The sequence below is a fragment of the Folsomia candida genome, unplaced genomic scaffold (genome assembly GCF_002217175.1).
Source record: "Folsomia candida strain VU population unplaced genomic scaffold, ASM221717v1 Fcan01_Sc010, whole genome shotgun sequence".
In the NCBI taxonomy this organism is placed as follows: Eukaryota; Metazoa; Arthropoda; class Collembola; order Entomobryomorpha; family Isotomidae; genus Folsomia; species Folsomia candida.
In genome coordinates, this window is record NW_019091202.1 from 2069502 (window position 1) to 2085858 (window position 16357).

General features: G+C 36.2%; 1 protein-coding gene across 1 annotated transcript; it reads left to right on the forward strand.

Moving 5' to 3' along the window:
- The first annotated feature begins 9707 nt into the window (after positions 1-9707).
- LOC110854783 (death-associated inhibitor of apoptosis 1-like) lies at positions 9708-10620 on the forward strand. The gene is made up of 2 exons (XM_022103228.1): positions 9708-10089; positions 10403-10620. The coding sequence occupies exons 1-2, from the start codon at positions 9708-9710 to the stop codon at positions 10618-10620; spliced, it is 600 nt and encodes a 199-aa protein (XP_021958920.1).
- Positions 10621-16357: the final 5737 nt, after the last annotated feature.

Consider the following 16357-nt stretch of genomic DNA (forward strand, 5'->3'; position numbering starts at 1 on the left):
CACTAGTTAATATATAATTTTAAGTAAACCTTTGTCGTTTGACCATATGGTGCAAAATTACCTTCCTAAAACCACAAAATGTCCCTAATTTTTGAAGTATTTTAAAATCTGTCAGGGACAGGGGCCCCCGACGTACCTTTACCTACCGGCCCCAAATTCATAGTTCCGCTACTGCTTCAAAGTCTGTAATGAAATAATAATTTTCAAACCACATAAATATCTGCATGTAATTATGCCATCAACAATTAATTAACTATTTAATTAATTACCGAAGCGTTTACCGAGGAAGCTTTTTTCGCAAAAATATGCATTGTCCTCGTTGATCTTACGGATGAGAATTTTCTCACATTGGTTATGAAGCTTGACTTGGCATTGAAAAGTCGGCCAATTTCATTAGCTCTAAGAAATATATCAAATTGTTATGATAAATGGGTTGTTTTTAAATTTTAAAATATTGAGAGCATTCATTTTGAGTTCGCATCGTCAGCAATGTTCGTAAAAAACAAAGAGGCAATTCACGCCCTCCTTCGTAACTACGTAAACAGCGTAAAATCCGTAAACTTACAAACGTTTACAAACTTTTACACAAATTGACAAGGAAAATCAGTTAAACAAACTTTTGTAAACTTACGCAGCTCACAGGCGTCTTTTAATTTTGTAAAGTATTTTGTAAACTCAATTTGGGGAAGAAAAAAATTGTTCGATACAGAAATTTGGCATAGACGTTGCTACTGGCTCCTAATGAAAGAATATGAAGTGAAATTGGAGAATTTGTCAACCGGAGGTACCCGAGGGGGTGACCCATTACGATTTTTCAAAATCAGCCAATCGAGCTGAAATTTCGTGTAGAGGCTGCTAAAGGACCCTAATGGAAGAATATGTATTGAAATTGGTAAAATTTTCAGATCCGGGACCCGTTGGAGTGATCCATACCGATTTTCATAACTTGTCTCAAAAAGCTGAAATTCGTAACTGACGGAATATGAATTCAAAGATGAACAAAAAATAACCAGATTGGCAATAAGGAAGGGGTACCCATACCGATTTCAAAGAATTTATATATTCAGCTAAAATTTAGTGAGGAGTAAAAAAATAACTTAGGATTAGAATTTACGAGGGTTGAATTTCGAAATGTTTATAGGAGAAGCCTCCACTGTTCGTCGTATTTATTCTTATTGTTAGTGAGGCAAATACCTAACAACGAAAATAATTTGCTAAGTATGCATTTACCGCACCCCAAAAAAGTGACCACCATATCTCAGTTATTTCTCAACCGATTTTGATAAAATTTTGCACAGATCAGTGTTACGGTATTTACAAACGACCTGCGAACCGGTTTAGCAAATTTTGGAGTTTTACGCGAGTTATAAGCAAAAATGTGCTCTTGGAAACACCTTTTGAGTTTTAGTTAATATCCGGATTGTGCAAAAGTTGATATAAATATGATAAAAATCGGTTAATAAATGACATAGATAATCAAGTTTGAAAACTGAAAAATGGATAAAAATTATGCAGTTTCAAAAACTTAAATGCCATTGGAAATAACATCTAGAGATAATTCAACTACAAGTATTAAATAAACAAGCTCCCAAAAATGGAAAATTAGTGAGGCTTGATGCAACTATCAATATTAAATAAATTTTCCGGAACAGCATTTGCATCGCCGCTCTCAACACTAGAGTGTGTCCAGAAAGTTTCGCCCTATCAACCACTAATGAATTTTATTACCTGACAAAAACAGGGAGATAGAATTGTTCAAACTGCTATATTTTTTGAAAGTACCGTAATATAGTGTGCACAATCTGGCCTTCTTCACCATTTCCACAATTCACGCCATAAAACTGTGGTGTAAAATGTGTGGCCCTTACAAAACCAACGTGGGAGCGGGATTTCAAAGTCGTGTTACGGCCATGTAATAGATGCCACACCCTTCAAATTTGTTTTCCCACATCACGAATTTTGTGGATTGAATTGTCAATGCTATGAAATCTAGATCTTATCTGTGAATATGCGCTTATCCTGGCTTTCCGCAGGGGTCATAATAGTCGAAAATCTATGCTTTTTAATCAGTTTTGCGAAATTTAACTCATATCACGTGGGTTAAAAAGCGTTTTATGCTGACCCCTGTATGTCTGACAAACCTCCTTTGTCATGCTGGGTTAGTCCCAAAAGTAGTTATCAAAGTATTACCATTGTTCTGAAAGTGTGGCGTTGCGAGGTTTAGGCTCATTCAGATTTAATACCTTAACTATGCGATTTCCTTCAAATTATTTATGTAAGTTAGTATTTTTTGATGGATAGAGTGTCCTCGAACGATTTGACCTGCGTTTGGGTTTAAAATATTTTTGATCACTCCGCCATTCTAGCATCTTTGAAATTTTTGCATTTCCACTTAAATCCATTCCCTGCATTGGATACTCCTAGGATACTCAATTCCTTGTGCATGGGAAAAGGCCTTAAATTTCGTATCATATTTGAAAAATAATTGCACGCCAAAACTAAAAGGTATAAAAACTATCAACAAAAAACGGGCGAAAAAACCATAGAGAGAAGCTTTCTGGACACCCTCTATCTTCAGTTTTATAAAATAATATTGAGAGCGGTGTTGTAAATTCTATTCCGGAAAATTTATTTAATATTGATAGTTGCATCAAGCCTCACTAAGATTTCCCTTTTTGGGGGCTTGTTTTTATATCAATAAATGCACCTCTACAAATTTCTTCCATTAATTTTCTGGAAATGACATTTTGTTTCAATCATCAGGTAAATTTTTACGGAAATAATTGCGAAAGTTAATTCACTGGAAGCTAAACGTTTGTAAGTTTACGGATTTTAGGCTGTTTACGTAGTTACCAAGGGTGCGTGAATACCCTCACCGTATTCTTCAGACGATGTGTCTTTCGTATCCATTGGTTCTTCCACACCCCGTCATTCCAACAAAGATGTGGTTTGATTAAATATCGCCTTTATTACAGTTGTATATGTAAATTGTATGAGCCAATATTTGAACCTGTTTGAATTCAAGAAGTTAGAACGCGATCATAATTAGTTGTTAGCCGGTCCAGCGTTCTGGTGGTAGTTTGATTGGAGCAGGATAATCCCATTTTATTAAGATTCTCAAATGTGTACATTCATAAAATACGCATTAAAACTCTCATTGAGTAATAAATCGTAAGGACTAATAGATGTTGAAATTTATAACGTGAGATCATTAGTTTTTCTAGAATAATATTACACATTTTTTAGTTATTTAACACACCCACACTTGGTCGTCCGTCGAATAGTAGTAGTCCGAGTGACTTCTGAAATAATGATGCTCTTTGTATCTTTCGATTCAAAATAATTGCAATAACTGCACGGTTTGCAGGTGTAAATAGTTTGTTTTGTCCATTCGTCAACATTAAACTTTGTCGGAGTTTGGGAAAAATAGGTAACAACTTTTGTATTATCTTTTTAACTAATTCAGCAAGAAGTGCATACATGTTACTTTGAAGGTTTTATGTTGAGTCACGCAAAACTATATTTCTCCTTAATGCATTCATCATGCATTCTTGATTATTAATCCAACTTCCTTTTTGAATGTGGTTGTTAGTCGCTGCTTATTTCGCCTGTATTTTCGCAACTTTTCTTTGATTGGTATCGTTGCAACCGACAAAGGAGTAATTTCTGTCGGTGTTACCGGCAGATCAAGATTTTGTTCTGGGAATGGTGGTGGTGACGAATTTGGAGTTAGCGGATTCTTGGTTGGCACATTTTTTGCAAAAAAGTTTATCTGGACTCAAACACCTTTATTGTATATTTTATTTATTGCACAGGCAGCAGTTAGGTTACGGTTGGGTTGGTTGTTAGACATTTATGTATATTATTTTCTTATTTTTATTATTACACACTTCATCTACGCTGCAGGTCGCGCATATAGGAGCCATTTCGAGAAAATACATTGTTGTTTAAAAAATAAAGTAAATCCTTTTGTGATCGTATGAGGGCAACTTTCACAAGGCGGGTGGGTATAGTAGAGAAATAAGTAATGAATTTTAGACATATAAATGCTAATGGATAATGTATTAACTTGGAGTTGTGTTAACTTGGGTACGATAGAATTTGCAAGATTGGGATCAAGGTTTCAATTTGATTGTGAGAAAAATAGGAATACTAATTCTCATAACTACCCAAGAGTTTGGAATATGTCCAGCTTTTTGCGAATTCGCAGTACCGTACCACCCGTGGTATATGGTGGTACCAAATACCAGGCCCGGGGCCCGCAAGGGACCGGGCCAGGTGACTAGCTTTACACTAGATATAATGGACTTTTTTGTGTATTGAAGATTTAACAAAAAAATTATTCCACACAAATAAATTTTAAATTTAAAAAATTCGGAAATACCTTAAAGACTCTATTTACAACCGGGTCTTGAGCCCAAGTTTGAAAAACTTAATAAGCTCGTCCATAATTATGTCATTACTTTATTGTCCGTTTTTGGATGCTTCAAGTTATGCATAACCGAAAAATAATTTGCCCGGGTCTCTAATGATACCCGGTTTGACATTGTATTTGGATTTGTGCCGTCTTTTGACCCGGCTATAAATAGATTCTTTATGGTACAGAGGTCGACGCCGACCAATTTTCGGCGGCGGCGGGGCCAGTTTTTGGTGATTTTTCGGCGGCGTCGGCGGCGCGGCGTCGCAATGTTAAAGGAATAGGAAATCAAATTTTTCGGCAGCGGCGGCGCGTAAAATGCATCGGCGTATGGCGGCGCGGCGGCGTGAGATCGGCGGCGTCGACCTCTATTACGGTAGTATACAAATTTCGAATGTTAAGAGTTTTCCCGAAAAACCGTTTCTATAATTTTATGTAAAATCGTTCAAATTTTATGTAAATTCGTTTTTAAATAATTTTGAACAAAAATGTGCTTTCATTTTTGAAATTGCGTTAAAAATTCAAAATTAACAGCTTTTTGAAAAATCCAGATTTACCTTAAAATGTATTAATAAATTTTGTCACAACCGAAAATACGAATATTCAGGAAAGAATTCAGTCTATTCAGTTAAGTTTCCTTCCTCCGCCTGTGCGATTTTGCACAGGCGGAGGAAGGAAACTTAACTTCCATTTTCTTCCACTGCTAAAAATCGCCCCTTTTTCTACTTTGACCTCAAACATTTTGACAAATTCCAACCACCGCACGAACCGCCTCAAAAAACGTTGGTTGTATTGACTTGGACATCATAATTCCAAAATTTCAACCAACTCCGAGGGTTACACTTCACACCATCGAATTGTTAAATGTGTATACATAATTGAATTTTCTCCGTCCTGACGTTTTCAAAAATATGGCTGAGTTAAAACCGCAAGTAAATGTTCACTATTTTCCAATGGAACTGGGAAAATAGTGTACTCTAAATACTCGTAGAATATTACCTATTTCGTTCCAGAATAATCTATATAATAGTATATAATAGTATTCTGGAGCGAAAACGATTACATAATATCGAAGATATTGAACCCATGAACAGGGCCCGGCACTGAAGCTCATACCAGGCCTGACAATTTCATGGTACGGCTCCGCGAATTCGTACATTGTGTGAATCCTTGTAATTGTTAGATTCGCTGGAAATGGAGAGAGGAATGTTATTCGTGGAAGGTACGTTATCTATCGACACCACGCACCCACGCAGCGATTTTGGAAGGTGCCCTTCATCAAAGGAAGAAACTCTTAAAAACCCATTTGATCCAGCTGGAATTGTGCTTGTTGTAAGTGAAGGACTTCGTGATGGGAGACCAACGTTTCGTCTAGAAAGAAAGGGGAGACTTGTGGAGCTCAATCTTTCGGATTGTTTCAATTTGATTGAAAAAATACTACTTGGAAGACTACGTTCAGTTGAAGGACTTGATCAGCTGTTTAAGCTGATGAACGACAAATTTCCAACAAAAGTTTCGAAATTGTTGTTTGAAGAAGCTGAGGCTAACAAATTTGAAGAAAAGAAAGCAAGTAACACAGAATACGTCGTGTGGCTCAGTCGTTTTGACCACATGGACTATGTGTACGTGAAGTGTGCAAATTCCGTTGTGAACTTTAACAGTTTACTGTGTATTGAAACTCTAAAGAAGATTGTGGAAATTTGTTTCACAACGTTGGAGAAGGACGTCGGGTGTTACATTGACTTCTTTTCGAAATTTGCAAGATTGCTATCAAACGTTGCTACCTATTTTCCCTTGATTGAACAACTGGCATCATACAAGGAACTGGAGATAAAGATCTACCACAGCTTGGGACAAAACGAATATCGTGACAAGGCTCCCCCAATATTTTACATGGTCAACGATTGGATCATGTCGCTTTCTCTAACTCCACGAGTTAAAAAGAAGAAGGAAACGGAAGGACTTGCTTATCCATGGGGGCAAACAATTTTACGTGCTACAGATCAACAAGGACAAGAATGGCTAAAGTACCTCGTGAAAGAGCCATTTTCACTTTTCGGCGTCGCATTTGATGAAATGTTGTAATTGTTTCATTTATTTTCTGTTTTTGAATAAAAATCAATTTGAATTGTATTTTGCATTTCGTTTTAACAAATTATTTTACGTGGCGGTCATTACTACATCTCTCATCATTACTTCATACATCTCTCATCATTGCTCATTCTTCATTTGACTCTCATGATGGTTAGTGCTGCAAAATCATTATTTTGTCATCCATTAGTCTTCATTTTTGGTGTCATAACATATATCTGGTTGACGATATATATGTGCGCGTTTGTCTTATATACACATTTGTTCATACAGTGCTTACAACAGCAGAGGAATATTTCATTGTGCAACGCGACGTTTTTATACAACGAAACGTTTTTCTAAGGTGAGGTAAAAAACTATGGTTACATTTACACCTTAGTATGCATTCACCCCCCCCCTTCGAAAACCTTGACCGCCTCCTACAGCCAAGGGGGTGCGTTTTAGAGAAAAAAATAAAGAGACCGAAAAATCAATTACGGACATAATCTAGTGCTATTGAAAGGGATTTTTCGATATGAGGTCCCAAAAAAAGTTTTGATGGTGGTGAATGGTTGCGTTTTGCAATTTAAGTATGAAGGAGACTACCTACATAGCTGGGTATCTAAATTTCTGAAAGATCGCCCCCACTTTACTATAAGGGAAAACAAGAATTGGGTCGATTAGTTGAGAAACCAGCGACTTTTCCCTATAACGAAAATTTCCGAGTGGTTGCTATATAGTAACCATATAATTACACCCTGGCTATGGAGTAATTCATAGTCTTAGCCAGATCCAGGACTTGTTGGACCGTAATGTCGGTCCGTGAACACGATTGACTTGCAATTTTACCATATTGGACAAAGTGAAGAAAAATTTTCGAAGGTGGGAGAAATGGTTGAAATGGTTGACCCGAGTTGGTCATCTAAGTGGGTGGGGTGCTATGCACCAGACTTCAAAATTGTCCTAGAAAGCTGAAATTTGGCATACAGATTGTTACTGACTTTTAATGGAAGAATATCAATTCAGATTGGAAAAATTTTCATCTGGAGGGACCCTATGGGGAAACCCATACTGATTTTTCAAAATCATCAAATTGAGTTGTAATTTGGTACAGCAATTTCTAGTCGCACCTAATGGAAGAATATGAACTGGAATTGGGAACATTTGTATGTGGAGGGACCCTTTGAAGTCACCCACACCTTTTAGAAATTGTCACCAATGGTCTTATATATAGCGTTACATAAGTCGAAGAGCAAATTTGAGTGGGTTAGGCATATCAAAACTTGATATCTTTCAACTGACATTTTTATAACGTATGCTGTAAATTTGAACAAATTAAATTGGCTGCGATATCCGCAAGACTAAGGGTGTAACTGTTGCTACGTACAATAATGGTTATGTTTTATATTTGCCTTTAAAGTTAAAACCTAAAAAAGAATTAAATAAAATATAGCTTGAAAAAGTAAAAAGTTCTAAGGTGAGGAGGTGAACTTAAAAGTATTAAACAAGCTCCCTCCGCCACCCAGATAATTTTACTTCGCCTGGGCTGTCTATTGCATTCTAAAATATCCACTTTCTATGATTGCATGCATAGACAATAATATTTCGGCGTCACGTAAGAAAATAAAGATCAGATTTAATTTCTTGGTCCAAAGTTAACTTTTGAATTGGTCAATATCCAAATCAACAGTGCTGGGTTGTAAGAATATTAGCAATTATGATAATTTGGTGGTAATTATTACATATGGGTCATCCGTCCCTAAATATTTATTAATTAATTGTATAACTAGTTCCACATCGTGCTCGTTGTACATTCAAGTTAGAATGTATGAACTGATCAACCGATATATTTTTAACCTATACAATAACAAGACAACCTTTGTTTTTAGATTTATTGGGTGACTATTTGAGCGACTTATTTACAACAGATATTTTAGCATGCAGTAGACAGCCCAGGTGAAGTAAAATTATCTGGGTGGCGGAGGGAGCTTGTTTAATACTTTTAAGTTCATCTCCTCACCTTAGAACTTTTTACTTTTTCAAGCTATATTTTATTAAAATGTTAGTTGACGTTGTCAGTCAGTAAACATCTCAAAATGGATTCACTCGCCCCATCCCAACATCCTAAAAAGGATTCACGTAAAACTGTTGGAAACCCGATAAAAAAACGAAAACCTAAAAAAGTGGTAACGAAAAAACCGAAATTAGTGCAACAAGCTATTGAGGATTGTTTGGGGAAACTGAAATTCGCTGAAAAACCTCAGATTGAAATTGCTCCTGGAAGGGGGGCTGCAATTATACCTGAAAAACGGACGTTACGTTTTGGATATAAACGAACAGCCAACGTCCATGCCAAAAATAAGTTTTGTGCTTATGAACGATACTGGCCGCATTGAATTTGATAAAAGTCAGTTATTGCATTTGTCAATCAATGTACTAAAAGCTGCCATGTTGGACCCAGAACTGGATATCACAGAATACAAAGTAGCTGTAGAGAAGATTTTGAGGGGAGGAAAGTATCAGCTAATGAGTCATCAAACAATGGTGCAACGTTTTGATTCCAATCGTACAGCACCATTAGACGGAGCTGAAAGCGGGCTAAAAAATATGTACAAGATGTACATTCGACGTTTCCAGAAACCACCCACTGTGAAGATGGCCAAATATAAGAAAGGGCAGAAACAAGAGGAGGCTTAGTCTTGCTTCGTTGTTCACACTGACAACATGGAGCCTGCTCCGAAAAAGATAAAAACTGGAAGAATTTTTGACAGAGACATGATCAAACTTGACGCTAGAATAAAATCCTACGAAAAAGTGCCTCGTCTAACACACACACCAAAAGAATTTGCTGAAGCTGGTTTTTATTACGATTCGAATTCAAGTGTCTGTTTTTATTGCGGACTTCAAGTTAGTGAGTGGAATCCTGAAGCCAATCCTTGGTTTGAGCACGCTTTACGTCAAAAAGAAATTTGTGAATTTTTAGAGCAAAGGAAAAGTGAAATGAAAATTCAAATCAGTGAATCTCGTATAACTCTTTCGACTAACCGCACGGATTCCCTGTGTACAGTTTGTAAAATCAACGAAGCAAATTACGTGAACTTACCCTGTAGTCATTTGACTACTTGTCAACAGTGTTTAAGGAAGCAGGGACAATTTAAATGTTGTCATATTTGTGACCAGTATATTGGTTGTTATCTTCATGTGTTTGTATAAAGACATCATGGATTCTGAAGACGAAGCCCTCAACAAGGAGGCTATTAAAAAAACTTATTGGATTTATAATGAGGACATGGTGCTTCTAGAATCTAGAATAAAATCGTTTGAAGATTCGAATTTAAAAATCAAGCAAACGCCCCAACAACTAGCAGAAGCAGGTTTTTATTATATGGGATTAGAAGATCAATGTGTGTGTTTTCATTGCGGACTTGGTGTTGAAGAATGGGAGCCAGAAGACGATCCATGGTTCGAACACGCTTTTCATACTCCTCATTGTGCATTTTTAAACTTGAAGAAAAGTGAATTGAAATTTCAAATCGGAGAAAAGGAACAAGTGTTGCCTCTTGAAGCCATGAATCAAGCAGAACCATTGGATATTTATCTATGTAAAATTTGTCAAGTTAACGTAGCAAATCACGTGAACATGACGTGTGAACATTTGGTCGGCTGTTTAGAATGTACAACTACACAAGATGAATGTGCCATTTGTCGTTCGGATATAGATGGATTTGTAAAAATTGTAGTATAAGAAACGTTTTTATATATATAATGTGAAACGTTTTGTGACCAAGTTATCTATAAACGTGAAATCGTTTTGTGTCCGAGTATAAAAAGCAGCAGCAGTGCTCCTCATTTTTCAGTCTTTTACCAGCAACGGCATGGAGAACATCAACGGACAAATATTACCTTGCAATACAGGTGTGCTCGAGTCTTTTGTGAAGAGTGACGCTTTCAAAGATTCGCCCTTTGGCCCTGTTCACTTCCTCGTTGATCGTGTTGTTATAAGAAACAGTCTTGGACAAGTTGAAATTGAAAAGGAGAAAGTTTTACACTTGGCTCTAAATTTACTGGCAATTGCTCGTGATACGCCAACGCTTCAAGACCATCTTGGTTATTTAGTGAGTGTCAAAGTTTAGTGGAAGACCACAACAATTTCAAAATCAAGAAAGGTGTCTACGCCAACAAACTAGACTTGCCGCAACAATATTGCCCAAACAATTTAAAAAAATTTGGAGAAATAATTTTGCAAGATTTTGTGCTTGGTGTAGACGCATAATAAGACGTTAAAATTACAAATTTACAATTTTTTATTCGAATTTTTTGTATAAATTTTTTTGTATAAACTATAATTACAATTTATTTGAATAAGATTACAATAATTTATTTGTATAAACTATAATTACAATTTATTTGAATAAGATTACAATAATTTATTTGTATAAACTATAATTACAATTTATTTGAATAAGATTACAATAATTTATTTGTATAAACTATAATTTATTTGTATAGACTATAATTACAATAATTTATTTGTATAGACTATAATTACACAATTTATTTATATAAACTATAATTACATATTTTATTTGATTTTACTTGTTTGTATAAACTATACAATTTTCTGGAAATAAACTAGATCTTATCCTAAACTTATCATCCTGTGTCTGGCTCAAGTCTATTACTAAATATCCATACGGTATTTTCATAACATCAGTTAGAGCATATTGCACAATTGGATGATTTCGTCCTCCATTCATTTGTCGACCTAATTTGCTAACAAAAGTTGTATCTCTAGGGTTTTTCATCGATACGATATATTTTAAATTCAGAGTAATACTCCTAGTTTTTCCCTTTTCAAAAAAATTTTGAGTTAAAAAAATTATTGACACATTATTGTGATGGGAATAAATACTAAAGGCTTTCACCATTTCATCTGAACGAGAAATTTCAGTCATCAAATCATCTAAAACTAAAATAAGAGGCTCTCCATCATCACTAATTACACTGGGCAGTCCTTTTTCAAATTCAATATGCGGTATATCCTCTCGAATCTGCTCAAACAACTCCGGCTGATATTCTTGATAACAATATTTCACATTATTTACTGGCGGATCCAATAGCTCCATGCGACGAGAGAGTAGTTTTTCAGTCAAAGTACTTTTTGCTGATTGAGTTCCCCCCGCAATCGCCATAGTGAAAGGCGTTTTTAGCGTAATGTCAATGTCCCCCTGTGAGCAAGCGTAGTCAAATGATCAATGACGCAACGTTTTGTGTCAAAGCCATTAAGACCCTTTTTTATGGCTGAGGTTGTTCAAAGAACATGTTTGCGGCTTAGAATTGATTTAATCACCACACTTGTCCGAATATTTACATACAAAACCTTCCAATATTGGTCAAATGTTATTTGATTGGTGATTGCAGCTTTCTCGATCCCCTTGGCCACTTTTTTTGTATGTATTGTCATCTTTCCATTTTCAATTGAAAGTGCTTGAGCTCCATACATTTTCGGTTTGGACGCAGCAAAGCGAAAGATTACACTTTTTGGCATTTCGTCCTTCATGTTGCCGAGTCGCTTCTTGTTTTCTTGATTATTTAAATGAGAATGCATTCCAGCATAGTCACTCAAATCAAAACGTTCCTTGTTATCCACCATGTCTTGATAAAAATCATGAGTTTCTACGTGATAGACAAACGAATCCGTGAATCCGTGCAATGCATGGTCACATCCACATAGTCCAATTTCGCTTTGCCCATCTTACAACAAGCGTCATACGCAATCATTGGCAAACTAAAATAGTGAGCCAAATCCAAGTTGTAAGAGTCCCATAAGATTTCTCTGCTTCTTTCCATACAATCAGCTAGCAATGTTACGTCGAGAAGTACGTAAAGATTATGCCAATCACCAAGATTTTGCACGTTGAAACTCTCCCAGACTTGTTTAACATGATCATATACTTTCTGATCAAGTGGTTGGTCATTAAGATCATTGTAAAACTCCTTGATTGGGGGCAGTTGAGTCTCCTCAAAATTCGCAGGCTATTGCATATGTGTATATGGGTAGGCACCCTTCTGTAGCAGCAAATCTACATTGATTTGCTGTGCCAAATCTTCAATTTCTTGATCAGTTCCTCCACGCTTGTACAGTTTCAATATATTTTCAGCTTTGCCGAAAATCTCTTTGGTAAGCTTGAAATCGTCGGTGTTGTTTTTCTTTAATGTATTTGTAAGATTTTCTAACGAAGAACTCAGGAATGAAAACGAATCACAAAATCTAATTTGATTTCTCACTGTAAATGACATAAATTTTTCTGAAGAACACGGTATTATTGTTGCGTTCATCGACTCGTCGAATGCTTGCACAAGGAAGTGGGAATCATAAGACTTGAGATTGTGAGTAAAACATGGAGATATCTTGCCCATTGAAGCTTCTAAGTTGCAACGGTTATGAGCAAGACCGAGGAACTTACCGGAACAGTGATCATGAAGAAAAACAGCCATGTTGGGTCTGTTTTTAAATAGTTTAGACATTTCTTGTTGGCTTAGTCTCCTAAACTTTTCTCCACAAAAGTAACATGGGTCAAGTTGAGTTGGATCCTCGCGGATTTGCTTCTTAAGCATATCTCTCAGTTGAGGGTTAATAATCATAGATTTTGAGCTTTGTTGCTGGAGTAATTCACTGACGTTTTGTCGAAGCTTCTGGTCTTGTAGTATATCATCAAAAAATATCTTTGCAACATTTTCTTCTTCATCATCAGTTCGATAAACACTCCAATTAACTGCTTTACCTTGCCAGTCGACACAAACCAACGCATAGCCGCATGGAATATGGTCTGATTCTTCCAATTCAATTCCGTTCACATTCCGTTTGCTACTTTTGCGTTTGACGAAGGCCTCGAAGTCTGCGTAATAACGATAAGGGGTACGTACCATACGATGATACAGGTTGAAAAAGTAGAAGGGTTCTTCTGGTACATCAGTTTTTTGCAATTCATTTGGTAGCAAAATTCGCGATGGTCCATAGCTGATTCTGCCGTTGTGCAGCTGTTGAGGCAGTTACGACAAGGATGTTTGTAACATGTATCAGTGCGTAGCAAAGATGTTAATTTCCTTATGAGATTAAAATGGGAATTATTTCCATCATCTGTTTCTTCAATAACAAGAAGTAAATCAATCTCGATCAAGTTCGATTGACAGGTTCACTGGATTTGTTTAGCCTTTCTTTAAGTTCCAACTGGGCTAAATTCTGTGACATGTACAGTGGGAATAAAGAGTTTCTTATGGCACGATGAACTGACTTTGTCTGGAGGTTAGTCAAGTCGGAAAACAACTTATCACGATATTTGTCATATTCGGCTTTTGCTGCATCTTCTTCCTCATAGCCTAATACACTAATCGCAAAACCAGGATTCTGTTTTTCAAACTTTGGTAGCTGACCAAGCGTCATTGGAAAGACAATGCCGTCAAAGTTAATTTTCTTCTCTTGTAGCACTTTTTTATATTCTTCAACATTACCGTCATGTCTGTAACTATGCTTACGCCATTTCTTCTTGAATCCACACACTTCCTCATGTGCCAAACACGACCAGGTAAAACATTTGAAGTCATCTTGTCCATCTACACCACGATTGTCAATGTTAAGAAGGACACTTTTGTCTTTGAATTTCAGCAAATTGTTGTTGGGTATATAGGCCCCTGCTCTGAACGGGGCAAAGGGAGAAATGCTGAATTGAAGTTTAGAAATAAAATCCAAAACCCAGCCGCTTCCCTTGTGAATAAAATCGTTGACTCCCTCAATTAACTTGAAGGCAATACTGTGAATTGTCTCAGGAATAAAATGGCTTTGAAGAATCGTATGGGGATAAGCCTTAAAAACTGGATCTGGGTTGGTATGTTTCATTAAATCACTGTCTTGTCGTTCAATGTCATTAAAATCTACAACGTCTGCAGCTAAATACGGGCGAACAAAATGAGCTTGCATTTCAGTAGCGATTTTTACACATCTATGCTGATCCAGCTCCGTCTGCACAATAGCTTCGAGTTCGCGAACTATTAATTTGAAAACATTGGCCACGTCAGTGTACTTATGGTTGGTAGTGTCTAACTTATACACTCGAACAGTATTAAGTATAGTGTGAGAAAGCCGGAGTCGGTTATCAAATCCTTGCCCTTCTTGAGTGAAGAATAGCGGCTCAGCTGCCATTGATGCATGTTCTTTTTGATAATGTAAATCAAGAGATCCCTTGTAGGAGAAAATTTGACCACAAATATTGCACGTACCCGATTTATAATTGACTCGAGGATGTTTCCTGATGGGAGCAGGTATGCTAACAACAGGTGGTGAATCTTGAAAGTCGGCTAAAATAATTGAACAATTGCTGGGGCAATGTGATGCAGAACAAAACGTACACTTTTCACTATGTTGATGATTACAAACAGTGCAGAATTTAATGATTTGTGGATATAGTTTACACACATTTGCACAATGAAGTTCACTGAATTTTTCACAGTGGATAATATGAAACCCACCGCAAGAAATACAAAAACCTTCCCAAGGGGAGGTATCCATGTCCATCATAGTCTACAAGTGAAGCTACTTTTCAAAGTTTATCAAAGTTTTATTCGAATTTTCAACTAAGTTTTTTAGATTTTGACTTTTATTAGAATTTTTATTATTAGGAATTTATAAGTTTAAAGGTATGTTTAATAATTTTTTGTATAATAATTTTTTAGGAATTTTTAAGAATGTTTAACGATTATTTAACACGACTTTTTGTAGAAATTTTTAACGGATTTTAAAAATATAAATTGTATTAAAATATGAGACATTTTCAACACGACTTTTTAACGAATTTTTAAGTTGTAGGGCTTATTGGAATTTTTAAGTGACGTTTATTGGGATTTAAAAGAATTTTTTAAGTGACGTATATTGGGATTATGTTAAGTGGAATGTTAAACAACGTTTATATTGGTGTTAAACTCACTGAGAAAAAAGCTGCAGGTCAACTCAATGTACCTTTATGCAGGTGCACTTGCCCGTCCAAGTGAGCCAAAAGTGACCCTTTTTTTCAAGCGGACTAAAAATAACTTGTACCTTCCCAGAAGCGAAACAAAGGCTTTCCTACACTCAGTTAGGATAGGGAGCATGCATATTCATCATTGTTACTCATGTACTACCATTTTGAAATTTTGTCCCAGCGACCGTGTGTTTTCTTTCCACATGTACTCCCTTTCTAAGCAAATGGGGCGACTTAGGGATATTTTTGTAAGTGAATTTTTATGAATTTATGTTTGACAATTTTAACATTGTTTGTAAAATTTTTGTGTTCATATTTCTGTGTTTTTAAATATTTTTACAGCTTTTTGAAGCTATATCCGTTGCCGTCATCCGTCGTGGGTGGGGTCTCGTCTTCTTAAACAACTTGAAGATGGCAGTTTTTGGAGATACAAATCCCGAGTTACACTTAGACTGGGATGACTATAAACTATGGAAAGGCCTAATATGAAACTCTGAGTATGACCACACCATCGTCACCACAAAGGCTTTAAATTCTTTTGTATTGATAGAATAACCGTCAACACTATTACAAGTAGCAATCACTATTTTTTTACCAATTATGACTTTCTTATCGACGCCAAAGAAGGAGGAAAGGATTTTATTTTTATTCCTCTCACCTTTTTGACTTCTTTCTTTCGCGACTATTTGAATGATCCAACTTCTGATTGTGGTCATTTCGCTTTTCTTTTCGTTGATACAATTAAAAATTTCGTAGCATTCTTTGACCCCAACTACCATGATAAAACTCGTCACATTTATAGCGACGCTATTGCTTACGCTGCTGCTGAGATTGGGAACGTTTGGGGTCGTGAATT